An 18916-nucleotide genomic window follows, 5' to 3' on the forward strand; every position below is an offset into this window, starting at 1 on the left:
CCTCCTGCTGAGTCGGTGTGCACTGGGTATGATGCCTGTGCCCTTGGAGATTTTTTAATAGATTCATTCTCAAGAAGGAATGAACCAATAGTGACATATACACATAGACCCTGCAGTCATCACTGAGGATCAAACCTAGGACCTGTAGCACCAAACTCACCAGCCCGTACCACTTGAGCTAGACGAGCAACTGAGTTGACTCTTGTTAAATAACAAGCTCTTAATGTTGCTCAGGGCCAGCCACTAGAGGGAGGTAGACCCCATGCACAGTCAGTGTGTTAAGAGGAGTAAACATCTAGTATTGAAAGTGGGCCCTTTTAATGGGTTATAGCAGGAGAATCTCTTACTGCCAAATCACATATGACTCTTTCAATCAGAGGTTGTATTTTTGCTGGGAGCAATTACCCCTACTTAGGTCTGTGTAGGAAAAGGCTGTATTTAGCTTTTATCTCTGTTGTATAGGAGGCGATGGTGACAGGCCCTCTGTAACATTATACAGCTGTGCAGGGGAAGGTATTGTCTTACAGCACAATCCTTGGAAGCTTAATGGAGAGGCAAATGACATCAATAAAGTCATCAGAGACACTAATTCAATCAAAGTGAGTATAATTCTTTATGGGTCATGGAGTAGAAATTACTTGCATGTTAACATTCCATCCCTGTTTTTTCTTTTCTGTCCTGCTGATGAATCTATAGCAAATAAAATAAAGCATCTGAAATCCTTAATCTTCCTAGATGCATTTCAGAGACATTTAAAGCATCTAAATACATACACTTTTGCCCCTGAAGAAGTTCTTTCTCTTTCATTAAGGCAAGACAGCAGATCTTCTCTCACAATAAAGCTATCACTAATTGTTTTTCTGTTTTTGTAATTTATTTCTTGTTTTCAGAGAAGTACTTGTCTTTCTAAAATTAATACTTGGTTCGTATAGTGCTTTTCATCTTCAAAGCATTCGAGACATTAATTAAAATCCACAATGCCCCTCTGAAGCTGGCAAACAAGTATCCTTAATACTGTTCTACGGATCAGGAAACCAAGGCAAAGCACTTGAAGCACAGCTCTGCGATTAAAATGTGAAGCTGTTAGCTCTAGGTCCTGTACTCAGACCACACCTCAGTCTCATTTCTGCATTCAACTTCCTTGTGAACTGAGGGAGAGTTTTGCAGAGGCACAAATGGCAGTTAAGACTCGAACATCTGAAAATCTCCCCCAAATATCTTGGCTGAGATCACATAGTGAATGAAAGTGGGTCAGCGACCTGAGAACTCAAAATGCTCCTAGTCCTTTGCTCTCATCATTGGACCTATTAGATCACTACCTCTCTGAGTGCAGTTTACTAATTTTTTTTGATGAAATGCTGTTGCAATAAGGTTACTAAGCACTGTGGAGAAGTTCATCTCAAACCATACTGCAGCGGGAGCAGAGTAGGCTAATGTAAGTGATCAGACCTGGGAAGAGGGGTGGTTAATTATGCCTTGGCAAAACAAAGAAGTAAACACAGTGGGCTACTTCCTCACTTGGTATAAATCAGCAAAGCTCCTTTGACGACTTGGAGCGTTGCTGACCAGCTGAGGCTCTCGTCTAGTCTTTCAGACCAAAAGCATCATTAGAGATAAAAGGGGGGAAATCCATGCCCAACAGGAAACAACAAGCATCTTAAATTGAGAATTACCAATAATGTAGGTCTGGATTGGGGGAATTGTAACAATAGTTAAATTCTTTATAAACTCGAAATAGCAGTTACGAGTTTGTTCACAAAGGCTGGGATTTTCAGTGGGGTTAGGTGCCCAGATCCCACTGGATCCCAGAGAAACTTCCTTTGAGATTTTTAGAGTCTGAATTGATAACCCTGAGTCACCATTTCCTGCAGCAATTAGTCCTGCTATTAATAGGACCTATTTTATCATCACTCAAGCACGCATCTCTGTTACAAAATGTGCTCTGGAAATCAGACATTGGGGATTCTCTTTTTATGGTCTTTTTCTAATTGCAAACTCCCAAGTTGACTACTGGTTTAATTCTCTTGAATTTCATGGAAGGAAAGGGTTTGCAGCAGTTACTGCTAACAGCTCTGTGTTTTTTCTTTGGTATGTTTTCTTTCTTCAGTACAAATTGCCTGCACGCACTGAGATCAGCTGGAAACCAGATGGCAAAATGTTGGCTCTTGGTAACGAAGATGGGTATGTTTTCTTTAAGGCCTAGGTTAATGCTAATGTCATATATGCAATCAACAGCTGATTACGTCAATTCATCTAGAGTCAGCATAGTGACTGCTCTGATTTATCTCTGACCTTCAGCCCTGTCAGTGTATCTGAGGGAGGAGGAATTTCTTGTTTTCGTGTCAGTGAAACAGTTAGCTCTACCTGGAACCAGTTATGCTGGAGGGCAGGTGCTTCCAGCATGGCACTGCTCGTGTACCTCAGTCCTGATTGGTAATATTCTCTACCGTCCCAGAGCTGGGTCTCTCATGAGCGCACGCAACCCATCATTCCACCGTGTATGTTGATTTTTACAAGTGACTGATAAGGTTCAGGACGCTTGTTTTCACCTGTGACTTAAGCCAGGATTTGAGACAAGTTTATGGAGGTGAAAATCTCATTAATTTCTTGAACCACTCCAAGTCACATTCTGTCATTATACCCTGTTAATGTGCAATAACAACAGAATATTCACATTATGGATGAAACATATATCCTTTAGCAAATCCCAGTTTTCCCTAATTTCTCATGTTGTGTTTTTTGTTTGTTTTAATTTCAGATCAATTGAAATATTTCAGGCTCCTACCTTAAAATTGCTCTGCACCATCCAGCAACATCATAAACTGATTAATGCTATTCGCTGGCATCATGAGCACGGGACCCAGCCAGAGCTGAGCTACATGATAGCTTCAGGCTCAATCAATGCCATCATTTATGTGCATAACCTAAAGAGTGTCATAGGTAACTGCCTGGGCTTATACTTTCAGATGTTGCAGGAATGGGATCCCCCCCCCCCCCGTTTCTGTATTTTCCTTTCCTTACACTCCCTAGGGAGCTCTGTGACTGAGTTTCACTCCTTGACTCCAAAGGGAGTTGACTTTGTTCTTTTCCTCACCTTTTTAACAACAATTAGTTGTTTTGGGGTCCCATTCTCATGTTTGCTTCCCCAGGCAGCAGGGCTTGGGACTGTTGGCAGGGACTGCATGCATAAGCCCTGAATGAGGAGAGGCACCTTGTATCTCATCAGGGATCCTTCCCAGGCCTGCGTAAGGAGCAGAGTTGATAGGCAGCTGGCAACAAGGTTCCTATGGGGTGTAGTACACCTCTCTGATGGCAGGGGGCTCGCTTGTTTCAGTTCTCTGAAAAAGTTGCCTTTTGCTTGTGTCTTGAAATACATGAAAAAAAGGCAGAGAAATCTGAGACACGTTGAACCGTGAGAAATCTCAGCTTAAAAAGAGCTCGCATGTGTCACAGTGCTGCTCCTTTACAACGTGCACGGAATGCGAGGAACCTGTGAGTTGCAATATGGGGAGATGTGAATTAGTGTGATTATGGTATGAATGCAGCCAATAGAAGGCAACTTTATTTTGCTTAGTCCTTTGTGCACACCCTCTCCCAAAGCTCTTGACAACAGAGGTCACTAATAAACCAGTGTTGAACGTTGTAAGCCAAGCTTTCAGTACACAGGGTTGGGGTGCATGTGCAGGGATTCACCTACATCTGCACGTGCAGTTTTGTCCACTGCTTTGTTCAGACAAAGAAAGGCATGCCCCAGGGCTCCTTGCCAACTGTGAATGTGGCCTGATGTGACAATTTCCATTCTGTTGGAGTGACTTGTCATCCCAGCCTTACCTGACCTCCATTATTTGCTTTCAGAGAGCTCAAAAACTCCTGCGATGCTAACAGAGCCTTTTCGAACTCTGGTGGGGCACACAGCTAAAATCACCAGTCTGGCCTGGAGCCCGCACCATGAGGGGAGATTAGTATCTGCTTGCTATGATGGCACGGCACAGGTATGGTTATAGAACCACTTACTATTACATTTCTTTTGCTTTCTAATCCTCCTTCCTCTGCAATGTTTTTAAGTCTGAGTTGACAGCAGAGTATGTGGGGATGACTCCTTTGCCAGATAAACTGTGGTATTGCTGAAAACTTCTCTGCGATAGAAATCTGCCGAAAAGGACAGCATGATTTTCCTCTACAGGATAAAATTGTAAAGTGATAGACTCCTTTGCTTCTTTTGCAGCACCAGAGATGAATGGTGTAGAGAAAGTGAACAAGGAAATGTTATATAAAGGGATAAATAACACAAGGACTATGGTCACCCAAAGAAAAAATTAATAGGCAGCAGTTTTAAAACAAACAGAAGGAAGTACTTCTTAACACAACTCACAGTCAACCTGTGGAACTCATTGCCAGGGGATATTGTGAAGGCCAAAAATATACCGCGATTCAAAAATAATTAGATACATTCATGGAGGATAGGTCCAGCAATGGCTATTAGCCAAAATATAGTCATGGATGCAAACCCTGTACTCTGGGTGTCTGTAAACTTCTGACTGCCAGAAGCTGGGACTGCATGACAGGAAATGGATCACTTGCTAATTGCCCTTTTCTGTTCATTTCCTCTGAAGCATCTGGCACCAGCAACTGTTGGATACTGGGCTAAATGGACAATAGGTCTGACTCAATATGGCTGTTCTTATGTGTGTTTTTGGTTGGAGGAGAAAATGAAACAGTACAAGTAGTAAGGACTTCCTAATGATGCCTCTGGCACTGAAATAATTGTGTAGAATGAAAATGCAGAGAACTGCTCGCAACATTTTGGAGAAAGTAGACATCTAGGACTGGTTGGAAATTGATATTTTTAAATTTATTTTCTTCACAAGTTGGAACAGTCAAAATATCAAAATTTTCTGTGGAGTGAAAATTTCTAAAAATATTGATTGAGAAATGTAGAAACTAGACATTTCAACATTCCAGAATCAGAATATTTTATTTCAGTTTGTTGAACCGAATTGAAACATTTATATTTGTCTTGAATCAATATTAATCGAGTTCTCATGAGCTGCTGCTGTGCCTTTTTGGAAATTGTAGTTCCAGTGCCTACATGTGCCCAGGCTCCTCTGGGCTGCACTCCCTGGCTGAATTACATCTTCCATGATAAGGAGGACTTGTGGCACCTTAGAGACTAACCAATTTAAATTGCTCAAATAAATTGGTTAGTCTCTAAGGTGCCACAAGTACTCCTTTTCTTTTTGCAAATACAGACTAACATGGCTGCTACTCTGAAACCTATCTTCCTTGATGCATCATGGCAGTTTGAGCAGAGGGAAGACTGCTGTGGATTGCGTGATAAATGTCAGACAAAGTTAAACCAAAATGTTTCGATTTGTTCAACCTGACCCCAAATGGAATATTTTGCTTAAATTTTCAAATATTTCTGGCAAAACCTGAATTTTTTTATGAAAAATTTTAACTAAATGGGAACTGCATTTTCCACTAGAAAAAAATATTCATTGGACAGTTCCCATCCAGCTCCGTAGAAATTCTGCAATGGAAATGCAGAACTTGGCGTTATCTTCTTATCGATCAGTACTGCGCAACTTACTTATGGGAAAATATTCACACTACACTGATTCTACATTAAGAAAATCACCACCATGATGCCTTAAAGATTAACTAAAACATCTTTAGTGATCTTTAGCCCATGTGATGAAGAAAAGATTTTGTTTACAAACATTCCTATTTTAGAGTCAAATATTTGAACATCATCTCCCTTTCACTTACTTGTCAGATTTTGGACCTAAAGAGGAAAGAGAGAGACAGAGACACACACGCACAAAACTATCTCTGTTTTAGATGTAGGTGATCACATCTGTCAACAGAAGGAAAGTGCAGAATCCTGGCCTGAGAGAAAGGGAATGGGTTTTCGTAGTCTGATCATGCAGTCAAAGTCTGAGTTTACACTGTGGATAACAAGCTTTGATCTTAAATTTCAAAACACATCCAGTTTCAAGTCTGCAATGCTTTGCATAGAGTGAGACATCTCTAACAAATAAAGGCCTCTTAATTTGCCATCCAGCCTTCTGAAGGTATCCTCAGTTTTGACACTGAAACTTTTCAGATGTGTTGTGTTTTGAATTATTAGACTCAATCACTTAATCCTATTAGAGAACTCCTTAGCTCTAGGGTTCTTTATGGGGTCTTTTTCATATCTATTAAAGGATATTCTGTTGTACAATGTTTCTGGACACTGCTTAATAGTTGCTGTGTTTTAAAGCCATAAGTGACTGCATTTCAGTAGTGGTAAACTGATTCACAGCTTCAGTTGATTGGGTCTTTCATCAGCACTTTTGGATCCTTCAGGATGAAAGATGTCACATGAATGTACAATTGTTATCAGTAGCAACAAAAGGGACTATTCAGAAACTCCTTCTATGTACTGGGTTTGGGTTACTGGTTCTTGAAACATACTAGACTACTTTGGAGACCTCTCAATGTAAAGCTGCTGGTGATGGGTGAAGATGATGATACAGAACATTAAAGGAGTATCAGACTTGTTTAGATATTTGGTTTCTCTAAAAAAGGGCTTTTGTTTTTAGGTGTGGGATGTTCTGAAGGAGGAGCCACTGTGCAATTATCGAGGGCACCGGGGCCGGCTGCTTTGTGTTCAATGGTCACCAGTGGATCCAGATTCTGTTTATACAGGAGCAGATGACTTTTGTGTTCATAAATGGCTAACCTCAAAGCAGGAGTATACCCGGCCCCCTCAAGGTCAGTCTACCTGAGCAGAGGATTCTGTACTGGGGAGGTGTGGGGATAGGAGTAATGTTTGTTCTAAATTCAAATCTGCCCTTTAGTTCTTAGGCAGATCCTCCGTGTCCAGGATCAAGTGGAGCTGTAGATGAGACCTCCAGCGTTATAGTCTAGGAAGTTAAGCCAAAATGGGAGCTCTGATCTCCAGAGGTGACATGCTAATATCTAAGCAGATTGCTCTCTCTTAGACATAATTATTGCAATCTTTTCCAGGCAAAAAGAGCGCAGACTTGGAGAAAAAAAGGAGCTCTCAACCCAAACCCAAAGCTAAGAAGAAGAAAAAGCCCGTGGGGAAGGTTCCAGCAAAGCAGGATGTGAGCGACACAGTGAATGGAGAAGAGCTTATAGACAATTTGTTAGATGAGAATGGGATATCAGACCATGAGGAAGAAAAGGAAGCGCAGGAGTTCTCTGACAAGGTCTCCCTGGCAGGTAATTACCAGTCCCAAGATTGTCTTAGTTAATGGAAGAGGCTTAGTAGCCTGGAGAGCTAAGTTGAGATCATAGTCATGAAATAGCATGCCCATGGACCAAATTCTCCTATGTGCCTGGGACAGCTGGAGAAGAGAGGGTGACTTTGTGCCACATTCATGCCCCTCTCAAGTGATCCTGGAATCAGCCAAGTTCTGGTTTCTCCCTTGACCAAACTTGGAGCAGCTTTTGCAGATTCCTTCTAGATTACTGATTTCAGTTAATACTTCAAGCACAAGAAGTTAAACCTACATTGGAACCAAGCTGCTCAACCTGTCGCTGACACTACATTAAACCTTGACACTACATCTTTTAATGTCTTTGGCTTGTCCATAGCTTCTTGTTTCTTTCATTCATTTAATCCCACAGTTTCCAAGGAGCTCCCTTTGCATCCACGTGTTTGTTCTGTATCTGACCTGCCAAAACCTTTCACGAATCATAAAACCACTCCTGTGAAAAAGGATCACCCTAAAGAGAAACCAGGTTGGTACATTTCATGCACAAGTGTCATGACACAGATTGGGTTTCAGGGACCAGACAGAGCCACCACACTTTGAGGCTTGTTTCCTGTAAAAGAGCAGCATCCCATATTAATGTTACATCAGCTAAGCAATGTCTGGAGAGAGAGCTCTCAGAGCTATTCATCGTGTTAGTTCAAACTACTTTTGGTTTAACTGACCCGCCAAGCAGGAAAAATGGCTAAGTTTAGTGTGATATGTGAATGTCTCAGTACATATAGTTGCTATCTTCAGTATAAACCGGGAGGTAGAAAAACATTTGGTTTGTGCACAGTGATTAGTATTCATAAGGCAGAAATACCCTAAAACAGGTGTCTGTGGTGCTTAGACATAGTTTCTAGAGCACCCTAAGTTTCCATTTCTTACTGTGTCATAAGTTGGTTTCTTTTGTGGGAGGGAGAAACTGGTTACGGCTAGTGCTGAAACTATGCAACAGTGCCTAAAATGTGACTAACTTCATTCCAGTCCCTGATGCCTCTGTGAAGAAGAGAAAACCTCGGTCTATCCTACCTCTCAGCACATCTATGGACCAGAGGTCGAAAGACGAATTGCATCAGGACTGCTTGAGGCTGGCTACATGTCTGAGATCCAAAGGTACAGGAGATGAGCTGCAGCTTCCTCTTCCTGCTCAGCTAGGGCATCCCCCTACCTCACCCCACCCCAAAAGCATTTTGGCCAAGATTTTCACAAATGGGTGTCAAAGATAGGGCTCCTGGATCCATATCGAGGCACCTAAATATGGCTTTTTGGAAATGAACTTTACGAATCGCCTTGTGAAAATCTTGGGCCATTACATAGAAATGGGTGAACAAATCTTGTTTTATCCTTCCCATAACGCTTCATTCTTCTGCCATTGTGGCCACTTTTTGAGGCTGGGGGATTGGAATACCCTTACCAATACTGGGCACATTCTAATCTGGGGTCTAAACAGTGCAGGGTGGGATAAAATTTTATACCTGTAGGCATGAAAATTCATGACTTTGGCTTTCCCCCTTAACCTAGTCTGTGTTTGTGTTACAGATTTTATTATTTATAGCAAACTCAAATATTTATTGATTCATAGCAATGGATTAGTGTCAAACACAAGACTATCACTTCATTGCAGGAGAAGTTGGGCTGTGAGGGAGATGTCTCTGTTCACACAATGATTTCCTTAGATGCAAAGGGCACAAATCAAAATACTAACTGAACTTGGGTTTGGATAAATATTCTTGCTCCACCTTGAAGGTCCTTTAAATCGGATATAGACGTGGTGTGCATATGAGAACCAATTCGATCTGTTTTGTATACAGGACAGGGAGCAGAAGCTATCTGCTATAAGTATTTTTGAAGGTAAAGTGGAGTGTAATTATACAATGGATTTAAAGGTCTCTTTCTCCTTTCCGCCCCCTGTTCCCTGGTTGCTCCTGGTTATGTTCACTGCATGTAGATAGCTCTTACTCTCTCTTTATTTTCTCTCTGGTAGGCCTGAGTGAGGGTTTGGCCCCAGACTCAGGGGATCATGTTCATTTGGGGATGTTTACAGATAGAGCTGCACTGTACAGGATGATGGAGGTGGAAGGTAAGTGGGATAATGAATCAGGTTTGAATAATTTCTGATTGTTTCCATTATCCTCCATATATAGAGAGAGACCTGAATCTTGTTTAATTGTGAATTTAATGTCCATTAAAACAAGGGAGCAAGAACACTGGCTGGAGCCAGACGTGGTGCCTGGATGAAGGCATTGTGCTTGCGTCTCTCAAATGCAGACCTCTGTTTTAGCCCTGGGTGAACGCACTTTTCCCCTGTGCAGCATATCACTATTGCAGTCATTCTGGTATCGAACCAAGAGGCATGTTTGTTTTAAATAGGAAAAAGCCACTTGGAGAATGGGCAATCGGAGTTGTTTCAGCAGCTCATGTTGTGGAAAGGAGATCTGAACGGCATCCTCCAGTCAGCTGCTGAACGGGGAGAGTTGACAGACCAGCTGGTAGCAATGTCACCCATGGGTATGTTCTGCTAACATGTAAGCAAATGGGTTTAGCTCTTAAGGGTATCCTAGTGTTAGTTGTGCAGGACCAGAAGCAGGTCTTGTTCTATAACACTGTGCTAACAATACCTGGATACAAAACAGACAGAAATCCACACAGACAATCTCTGGGACTAGGGGAGGAGGGAAGAATGCCCAGTGGATTCCTTCTGGGTTCCCAGACAGGGCAGTCATCTTACTTCCAAGCACAAAAACGAATTGTCCTCTGACATGTGATGGTCCATTCAGTCATTTGATTTTTGTTTAAATAAACTTGTAAGAACTGATCCTGGTACCATCTAGCCCCTTGGTCACTTCCAAACCTGTTCCCTGTCCCATTGCTTAGATGACTCAATTTAGAAGGCTTAAAACATAACGAGCTATCCTAAGGCAGAAAAGGTGGGTATGTGCAGAAGTCACTGAATTTAGAAGTCAGTTTTACAGGGAATCCTTCCTAAGTGTAAGTCCTTGTCGTTAGCTATGCTACCTTCTGTATTGCAGCTGGCTATCGGGCCTGGGTGTGGACAGTAGAAGTTTTCGCGAAACAGCTGTGCTTTCAGGAACAGTATGTCAAGGCTGCCTCCCATCTCCTCTCCATTCACAAAGTGTACGAGGCTGTGGAGCTACTGAAAACGAACCATTTTTACAGGTCACTACCCTGGACCATTTTGACTGTTTTTAATGCAAATGGAATGGTCTGACTGTTGTCAATTTCACTTCTTGGCTCTGATGTACTAGTATGGTACTGTAATATCTGAATCACAGACACTGCGGTGGATTATTTAAAAGGATCTAGTCAACTTAAAAATCAGACTTCTGTCTGAATTTATTTAACTACTGCTACAGGTAACTCCTAAGATCAATGTAACTGAAAAGGATTAGAGAAAATATATATTAATTTCTTTCTTTTGTGAATTTGGCAGTACTTTGCTTTCAGTCAGTCCCACTTTTTCCCTGGTATAGCCAGTCAGTTTTTTTCTTTTGTTTGCTTGACTGAGAAAACATTTTACAAAATAGAGAAAAAGACAAAATCATAATACTTAGTGGGCAAGGGGACTCGGGCAGGTTTTATATGTGAAAATACTGTTAACTCATTATTACTTTAGTTTACTGGATTTCAAAGTGGTGTTCCTTTTTTAAATTAAATAGGGTGCAGTGAAATAACAATGAGTGGAAACATTCTCATTACCATTAGTTACTGTAAACAAGATACATATTTTTAAATAAACTTTCCCCCTAGGCACACTGCATTACATAGCCAGCCAGGTGTGTTAGCATTTTTTGGTTTCCTTAGAAGCATCAGCTATTTGCAGCTACTGGAGGTGGAATTCCGTAATTAATTGAACCAATAGCTTGATCCATTGAGATAAGTCTCTCCTACATCTTGGGCCTAAAATACTTGAGCTAGTTTCCTTTTGAAACCCCAGGGAGACTGCTGCGGTGAAAGGAGTGGGCCTAAGTGTGGGCCTGTATGCAGGTAATATTTTAAACTGGACTCTCTCATAAGAGTTTCTCTTGTTTGCCTCAGGGAAGCGATTGTAATTGCCAAGGCCAGGTTGCGTCCAGAAGATCCAGTCCTGAACGATCTCTACACCTGCTGGGCAGCAATACTGGAAAAAGATGGTCATTATTCCACGGCAGCCAAATGGTAGGTGCCAGCAAAAAGGGAACAACATTGTCTTACTGGCTAAAAGAGAGAACATTCCTAGCTCTTCTTGAGAGACTATTCTAAACATAATTGCTGAGTTTTTTGAGAAATTGACTGTTGGTTTTGGACCAACTTCTGTTGGTGAAAAAGGCAGGCGTTCGAGCTCCACAGAGCTCTTCTTCAGGTCAGGGGAAAGTACGGGGAGAGTCACAGCTAAATACAAGGTGGAAGAGATTGTTAAGCATCAGGAGTTAACATGTGTTGCAAGAGACCATTCAAAATTTAGTTGGCATTTTGCAGTTATAGGGCATAAGTGGGTTACAGACTTGTAATGAGCCATAAATCCAGTGTCTCTGTTGAGGCCATGGTTTCTGGTGACTAATGACATGGCCCTGATTACCTTAGTGTCTGAGCACCTCAGTCTGTATCCTCACAACACGCCTTTGAGGTAGGGAAGTGCTGTTAACTCCATTTTACAGACGGGGAACTGAGGCACTACTCCTACAGCGCAGGTTGAGGCTGCTGCAATAAGGAGTGGGAAAATGACATCTTAATACTAACCTGTTGCTAATTAGTTTTCATCTCTCTCTTTAGTTACCTGGGGGCTGCCTCTCCCTATGATGCAGTTAAAGTGCTGGCAAAAAAGGGGGATGTGGCATCCCTTAAAACGGCTGCGGAGCTGGCTCAGATAGTTGGAGAAAAGGATCTGGCGACAACATTTTCTTTCAGATGTGCTCAGGAGCTGCTATCGGCCAGGAATTGGGTGGGGGCACAGGAGGTCCTTCAGCAACAGGAAAGGTTATTGGTGAGTTTGCTTATCCCTATAGCAACAGGCTCCTTCCAGATACAGACCCATTTAGCAACCATTCGCCTTGCATTAGAACAGCCTCCAGATACTGCTATGATCCAGCTGAAGACTCCCTTTGGGGTTCTTCCTGACTGAAAGGTTTTGCCCGAGGTTTATTTCTGTAGCAATGTGTATGTGATACTTTGCAGAGATAAGCAAAGTATCCCTGTCATTGGTGGTTTGCAATCTAAGCTAGACAGGTATGCATGAGGATATCTTAACATGGAGGAGTGAAAGGGAGAGAGATGCCAAAACACACGAAGGGGGAAGAACTGGACCCTGGGAGAGCATATGTGTCTTTTTTAAGTTATGCATTACCATTGTTGAATTGTCCTGTGACTTTTTAAAAAAAAATATACAGCTAAGATCAGGTGCTGCAGTGGGGTCACTCTACCAAAGCAGAGGTCAGCAGTGGGAAGAATACGTAGCTCAATATCTTCGTAAAAGATACACACTAGCTCAAGCCAAGCCTTAATACAGGAATTAGTGGGCGAAATTCTCTGGCCTGAGTTCTGGAGGAGGGCAGACTATATGATCATAGGGGTCCCCTTCTGGCCTATAAATATCATCCCACAGTAGCTATGTCTGGAGCACGGAACTTGTGAAACAAGATTTCACTGAACTTACTTGTCAAGGGGGTTTATTCAATCTACTCTTGTATCGTTGAAGGTTTTTCTTTATGTTCGGATTTAGCAACCGTTCAGCACATTCTTCCATTTCGCTTGCAGGGACAAAGACTAGTTTTCTGCCTTAATGAATTGCTGTGCAAATGCCTTAGCAAAAGGAATCCAACTGAACGGAAAAGCTGCTCCCTGCCCTGTTACCACAGCTGGGTTGTGAGGAACCAGGACTCTTTCCTGGAGATGGTGAGCGAGGTGTGGCGGAGCGTGTTTGGTGTGAATACCACTGAACAGACCAAGACTGTATTTGAGCAGCTGCACAGTATTGAGTATCCTCCTGCCACCAGCAACACACATCCCAAACAGGTAATTTATCTAGAATCTGTGTGTACTAACACTCACACCTCTGAAAATGGGGACAAGATGAGGTAATAGAATAGAACCTTGGTTTTACAAATGCTGATCTTATGATCGAGCAGTGATATGAACCATTTTTCCCAAGGCTGGGGGGAGGGACGAATCAGACAATGAAAATTATGTCTATGAAAAACAAGTCTTCCCGTTCCAGTGCCTTCATTGCTGTGGTGTGAAGGGCAAGAAGAAAGTGAGGCAGTGCCCCGTACTGTACCTGGTGCAACAGACGTACTGTAATTTTGAGATGTTCCTTTTTATTAAGTTTTTGATTTTTATGAAATCCTCAATCTCCAGTAGGGAAAATAGGGGTTCTACTGTAATGCAAACACAACTGTAACTATAAGGCTAGGGTCACAACAACACTAATCATTCACTGTGTGGCAGACTGGATTGGTTCCCATGACCAGGTTGATGGTTCAAGACCGTATAAAGAGATGTTAGGAGGGGAAGAGTGCTCTTAGGGTTGAAGTACTAGACTGAGACCCAAGAGATCTCAGTTCAGTGTCCAGCTCTGCTCCAGGCTCCGTGTGACTTTGGATGAGTTACTTAACCACTGTATACTCCCGTTTCCCCAGCTGTAGAATAGGGTGCATGCTTGCCATTGTAAAGCCTATAGTCCTGCTTGTCACTCTGAAGTGCTTTGACCTCCTCAGCTGAAAGAGGATATGTACATTGTAGCAGAGTTAAGTGGGGCACATGTTAAAGTTGGCTGGGGTTAAGTGATGTGTTTTGAGGGACTCTACTGGCTTCCTTTCAAAATGAAAACAACCTGCAAGCCTTGCATATGGCTGCACTTCTGTTATCCTGAAGACCCCTTCGTGGCTTGCAACAAAACTCTTAACAAGGACTCTGCTGTTTCCTTTAGCTCCTGTTCCATATCTCCCATGATCTGACCCTAGCAGCGCTGAGCCATGAGACAGCTTCATGGGATGAGGCAGTGAAGGCTATTCTTGGAGCTGTGACCCGCAGCTATGATGCCGGGAACTTTATTCTTATGCAAGAAATCTGCAATCTCCTCCTTCCCAAAGGTAAATCTCCTCCTTCATTTTTCTGGCGTTGTGAGCAGCTCTTCAGTGCGGGATCTCCATAAACTCCAGTCCACTCAGTGGGCTTTGGAGTTCTACTAAGATCTAGCAAAGAATGAGACATTCCCATCAGCACATCCACGCTCACACTAGTTAGGTTAAAACATTATGTAAGGGAGATATAAGATGTAAACCAACCACTAACTGCCTAGGGTTAGGAAGAAACTTCCCCTATGACACGGTTAATCCATCATTGTCCTCTGCAGAGTTACTTACATCTTCCTCTGAAGCATCTGGTACTGCCTGAGCAGGATACTGGCTAAATTGACCCCAGGGATGATCTGCTACGGCAATGCCTATTGTATAAATTAGCTTCCAAAACATTGGAAGTTGTGGGGTCTCTGTAAATGTTAGGAAGCTGTCCCTATCTGCTCACTTCACTTCGAAGCTAACTCCAGAGTGAATCTGGACCGCTGTATAGCTTTGCAAAATATGTGCATTGGGCAGTTCTATGTATAGTTTTGGAGAAACCCTTTTAACACGGCTTTTTTCAATCCCCTTTCAGGCTGTGATCATCTGAGAGACAATCTGGACAGCACAAACACTCAGAGCATGGCGGCTTACAGAAGTTTAGAGGGCTTTGTGGCTTATGGGCTGCTGTATGATCTATGGTGGAACCTACCCAAGGATTCCCTTGTCTCAGAACAGGCTGTGCTGGATTCTGTGCCATGTCCTAGTGAGCAGACAGCTGTTGACCAGAGCCATCTCACACCTGTCTCTTCCCCCGAAGAAATTGCTAATCAAACTGCAGCCGAGCTGGAAGGAAACCTACCCAGTGCAGACCATAACAGTAGGACAGAAAGCAACACAACAGCTAGCTTAAGTGATTTGGAGGAGAGGCAGTTGAAATTGAATGGCTATAAAATGCTCCTTTCCGAAGTGCATGCTGCTTTGCAGAGCACCCAGAAGGACGTATCTGAGGTCCAGCAGACATTGGCAGACATGATCCGCCAGCACCAGAGAAACAACCTCCAGGAAAGCGTAAAAGATGGCGCGCAGGAAAGCAAGATGCATGTGAGCTCCGAGATTGAATCGGACAGGCTGGTGTCCCCAAGCAGCCAGAGCCAGTGGTAGGTTTCAAAACAGCGAGGTGCTGAGTGAGATCAGATTCTGCTTTCTCAGTTTGCAGTTGCTCTGGCCTCCAGCTTAATTCACTCACTGTACGAATCCTGAGAAACTAAAATCACCGAAGCTGTTCACAGGCATTTCAAAAACTTGAACAAATGAGAATTCACATCTGATGGCAAAGGATTGTCGGAGATCTCCGAACTGAACTGCCACACTCCCAAGCTTACTGTAGATGAGTAAATGCCCTTAAAATATACAATGCCTTAATGCTGCCTAGCTTAAGCAATGCATTAGGAGGGCAGGAGAATGGAAAGGGCATGCTGGGTAGAAGAATTTCTGTCTCTTTTGGTGCATGATTTGTTTGGCCTTTGTCATTCAAGAGTTGTACGTGGCCATGTTTGGTTTAGTTCACCCGTCTCCCCTGCTTTGAAGGTGGGGACAGTACACTTAGGTAAAGCAATTATTGTAACGTGTTATATTCTCTTGACAGTAAAGAAGCAGCAAAGGAACCAGTTTCCCTGCCTGAGCTGATGAAACAGCTTACAGAGGCAAACCAGAAGCTGGCAGAATTTCCGGAGAGTTTAAAGGTAAGGTTTAAAGTAGGGTAGTACGGGTCAATAAGATGACAGTCTTTGGTGCTTGCTAATAAGGTGGTTTCTTGGCCAAAGAAGATAGCACTTCAAGGGCTATGCTACCATTGCGCTCTCCAGTTCTGCCAGTTAATGGCCTCTGACTTTTGTGCACCAGGGAAGCAGCAGTCTAGATTTAGGCTTGCCCAAGTGTTTCATCACTGCACTATCTGATGTCGGTAGAGGGGCAAAGTGCTGCTTTTTGCCTGGATATACTTGTTTGTGCCACTTTAAAGAGACAAGTACTCCATCATGTCTGGACAGGAGAAACCACTTCACTGCAGTCCAAAAATGAATGATAGACACATCGCAGCTTGCCATTGGCTCTAGTCACAACACAAAAGTTGCATTGAGAGAGTTTGGTTGGTTACAGTCATCATCTCCTTGGTTAGACTGTTTGCACTAAACCTGAGAAAAGTTTCCTGGGCCACACAACATGAGTAGCTTCCCTAGTTGGGTGAGGTGTTGTAGACTGTTGTGATGTAATTTTCCTCCTCAAAACATGACTTCTTCAGTATAGTTAGAAGGACTTTGAGGAGTCTTCTCACTAGCGAGAACTTTGAACTACACTCCTGTGTGACTCTTTCATGTACTTTTAAAATATTCCTTACTAGTTATGGTGATTATGTAAGAGCATAAGACCAGTCATACTGAGTCAGAGGAATGGTCCGTCTAGCCCAGTATCCTGTCTTTGACAGAGGCCAGTGCCAGATGCTTCAGAGGGAATGAACAGAACAGGGCAATTATTGAGTGATCAATTCCCTGTTGTCCAGCCCCAGCTTCTGGCAGTCAGAGGTTTAGGGACAACCAGAGCATGGGGTTGTGTCCCTGACCATGTTGGCTAATAGCTCTTGATGGACCGATCTTCCATGAACGTACTTTTTTTTTCTTTTGAACCCAGTAATACTTCTGGCCTTCACAACATCCCCTGGCAAGGTGTTCCATAGGTTGACTGGGCGTTGTGTGAAAAAGTATTTCCTTTTGTTTGTTTTAAACCTGCTGCCTATTGACTTCATTGGGTGACTCCTGGTTCTTGTGTTAAGTGAAAGAGTAAATAACACTTACTTACTTTCTCCACACCAAAAAGAAAAGGAGTACTTGTGGCACCTTAGCGACTAACCAATTTATTTGAGCATGAGCTTTCGTGAGCTACAGCTCACTTCATCGGATGCATACCGTGGAAACTGCAGCAGACTTTATATACACAGAGAGATCATAAAACAATACCTCCTCCCACCCCACTGTCCTGCTGGTAATAGCTTATCTAAAGTGATCATCAAGTTGGGCCATTTCCAGCACAAATCCAGGTTTTCTCCACACCATTCATAATTTTAAGACCTCTATCCTATCCCCCCATATTTGTCTCTTACTAAGATGAACAGTCCCACTTCTTTTAATCTTTCCTCACATGAAAGCTGTTCCATACCCCTAATCTTTTTTGTTGCCCTTCTCTGTACTTTTCCCAATTCTAATATATCTATTTTCAGGTGGGGTGATCAGAACCACATGCAGTATTCAAGGTGTGGACATACCATGAATTTATGTGGAGGCATGATGTTTTTTGTCTTATTATCTATCCCCTTCCTAATGGTTCCTCACATTCCGTTAGCATTTTTGACTGCCACTGCACGTTGAGCAGATGTTTTCAGAGAACTATCCCCAATGACTCCAAGAGCTCTTTCTTGAGTGGTAACAGCTCATGTACACCTCATCGTTTTGTATGTATAGTTGGGATTATATTTTCCATTGTCCATTACTTTGCATTTAGCAACACTGAATTTCATCTGCTGTTTTGTCACCCAGTTTTGTGAGATCCCTTTTTACGTTTTTCAGTCAGCTTTGGACTTAACTATCTTGAGTAATTTTGATTTGTTTGCAAACTTTGCTACCTCACTGTTTACCCTTTTTTCCAGATCATTTCTGAGTATGCTGGACAGCACTGGTCCCAGTTCAGATCCTTCAGGGACCCTACTATTTACCTCTCTCCACTGTGAGAACTGATCATTTATTCCTACCCATTGTTTATCTTTTTAACCAGTTACTGATCCATTGAGAGGACCTTCCTCTCATCCTGTGGCAGCTTATTTTGATGAAGAGCATTTGGTGATGGACCTTGTCAAAGGCTTTTTGAAAGTCCAGGTACACTATATCCACGGAATCACATTTGTTGACGCCCTCAAAGAATTCTAATAGACTGATGAGACATGATTTCCCTTTACAAAAGCCATGCTAATACCCTGTTCATCTGGGTGTCTGATAATTCTGTTCTCTTCTTTAGTTTCAACCAGTTTGCCTGGTACTGAAGTTAGGCTTACCAGCCTGTAATTGCCAGGATTGCCTTTGGAGCCTTTTTTTTTAATATCAGCGCTACATTCGCTATCTGCCAGTCACCTGGCACACAAGCTGATTCAAGCGATAGGATACATACTCCAGTTAGTAGTTCTGCAATTTCATATTTGAGATCCTTCAGAACTATTAAGTGAATACCATCTGGTCGTGGTGGCGTATTGCTGTTCAGTTTATCAGTTTGTTCCAGAACGACTTCTATTGATACCTCACTCTGACAGATTTGTCACCTAAAAAGACTGGTTCAGGTGTGGGAATCTCTCTCCTATCCTCTGCAGTGAAGATCGATGCAGAAAAGCTAAATGAATGATCTGCAATGTCTCCCTTGAGTGCTCCGTTAGCACCTCAATTGTCCAGTGGCCCCATTGATTGTTTGGGAGGCTGCCTGCTTCTGATGTACTTACAAAAACAGCAAGTTTTTTTTTTTGTTGTCTTTTGTTGGTTGCTCTTCAGATTCTTTTTT

The 18916-nt window shown here is 42.6% G+C and overlaps 1 protein-coding gene across 1 annotated transcript in view; it reads left to right on the plus strand.

Annotated features, from left to right (window-relative positions):
• Positions 1 to 18916, plus strand: part of GEMIN5 (gem nuclear organelle associated protein 5) — a 35820-nt gene that overhangs the window by 14290 nt on the left and 2614 nt on the right. The window contains exons 11-27 of the mRNA XM_077823992.1: positions 463 to 599; positions 2108 to 2181; positions 2759 to 2940; positions 3856 to 3992; positions 6585 to 6756; positions 7012 to 7230; positions 7639 to 7752; positions 8253 to 8381; positions 9253 to 9348; positions 9639 to 9776; positions 10298 to 10445; positions 11325 to 11444; positions 12039 to 12249; positions 13020 to 13277; positions 14191 to 14353; positions 14916 to 15480; positions 15969 to 16065. Coding sequence (XP_077680118.1) covers positions 463 to 599; positions 2108 to 2181; positions 2759 to 2940; positions 3856 to 3992; positions 6585 to 6756; positions 7012 to 7230; positions 7639 to 7752; positions 8253 to 8381; positions 9253 to 9348; positions 9639 to 9776; positions 10298 to 10445; positions 11325 to 11444; positions 12039 to 12249; positions 13020 to 13277; positions 14191 to 14353; positions 14916 to 15480; positions 15969 to 16065 — 2960 coding nt within the window. The remainder of the gene's footprint in view (positions 1 to 462; positions 600 to 2107; positions 2182 to 2758; positions 2941 to 3855; positions 3993 to 6584; positions 6757 to 7011; positions 7231 to 7638; positions 7753 to 8252; positions 8382 to 9252; positions 9349 to 9638; positions 9777 to 10297; positions 10446 to 11324; positions 11445 to 12038; positions 12250 to 13019; positions 13278 to 14190; positions 14354 to 14915; positions 15481 to 15968; positions 16066 to 18916) is intronic.

Source organism: Eretmochelys imbricata, chromosome 8, assembly GCF_965152235.1.
Source record: "Eretmochelys imbricata isolate rEreImb1 chromosome 8, rEreImb1.hap1, whole genome shotgun sequence".
NCBI lineage: Eukaryota > Metazoa > Chordata > Testudines > Cheloniidae > Eretmochelys > Eretmochelys imbricata.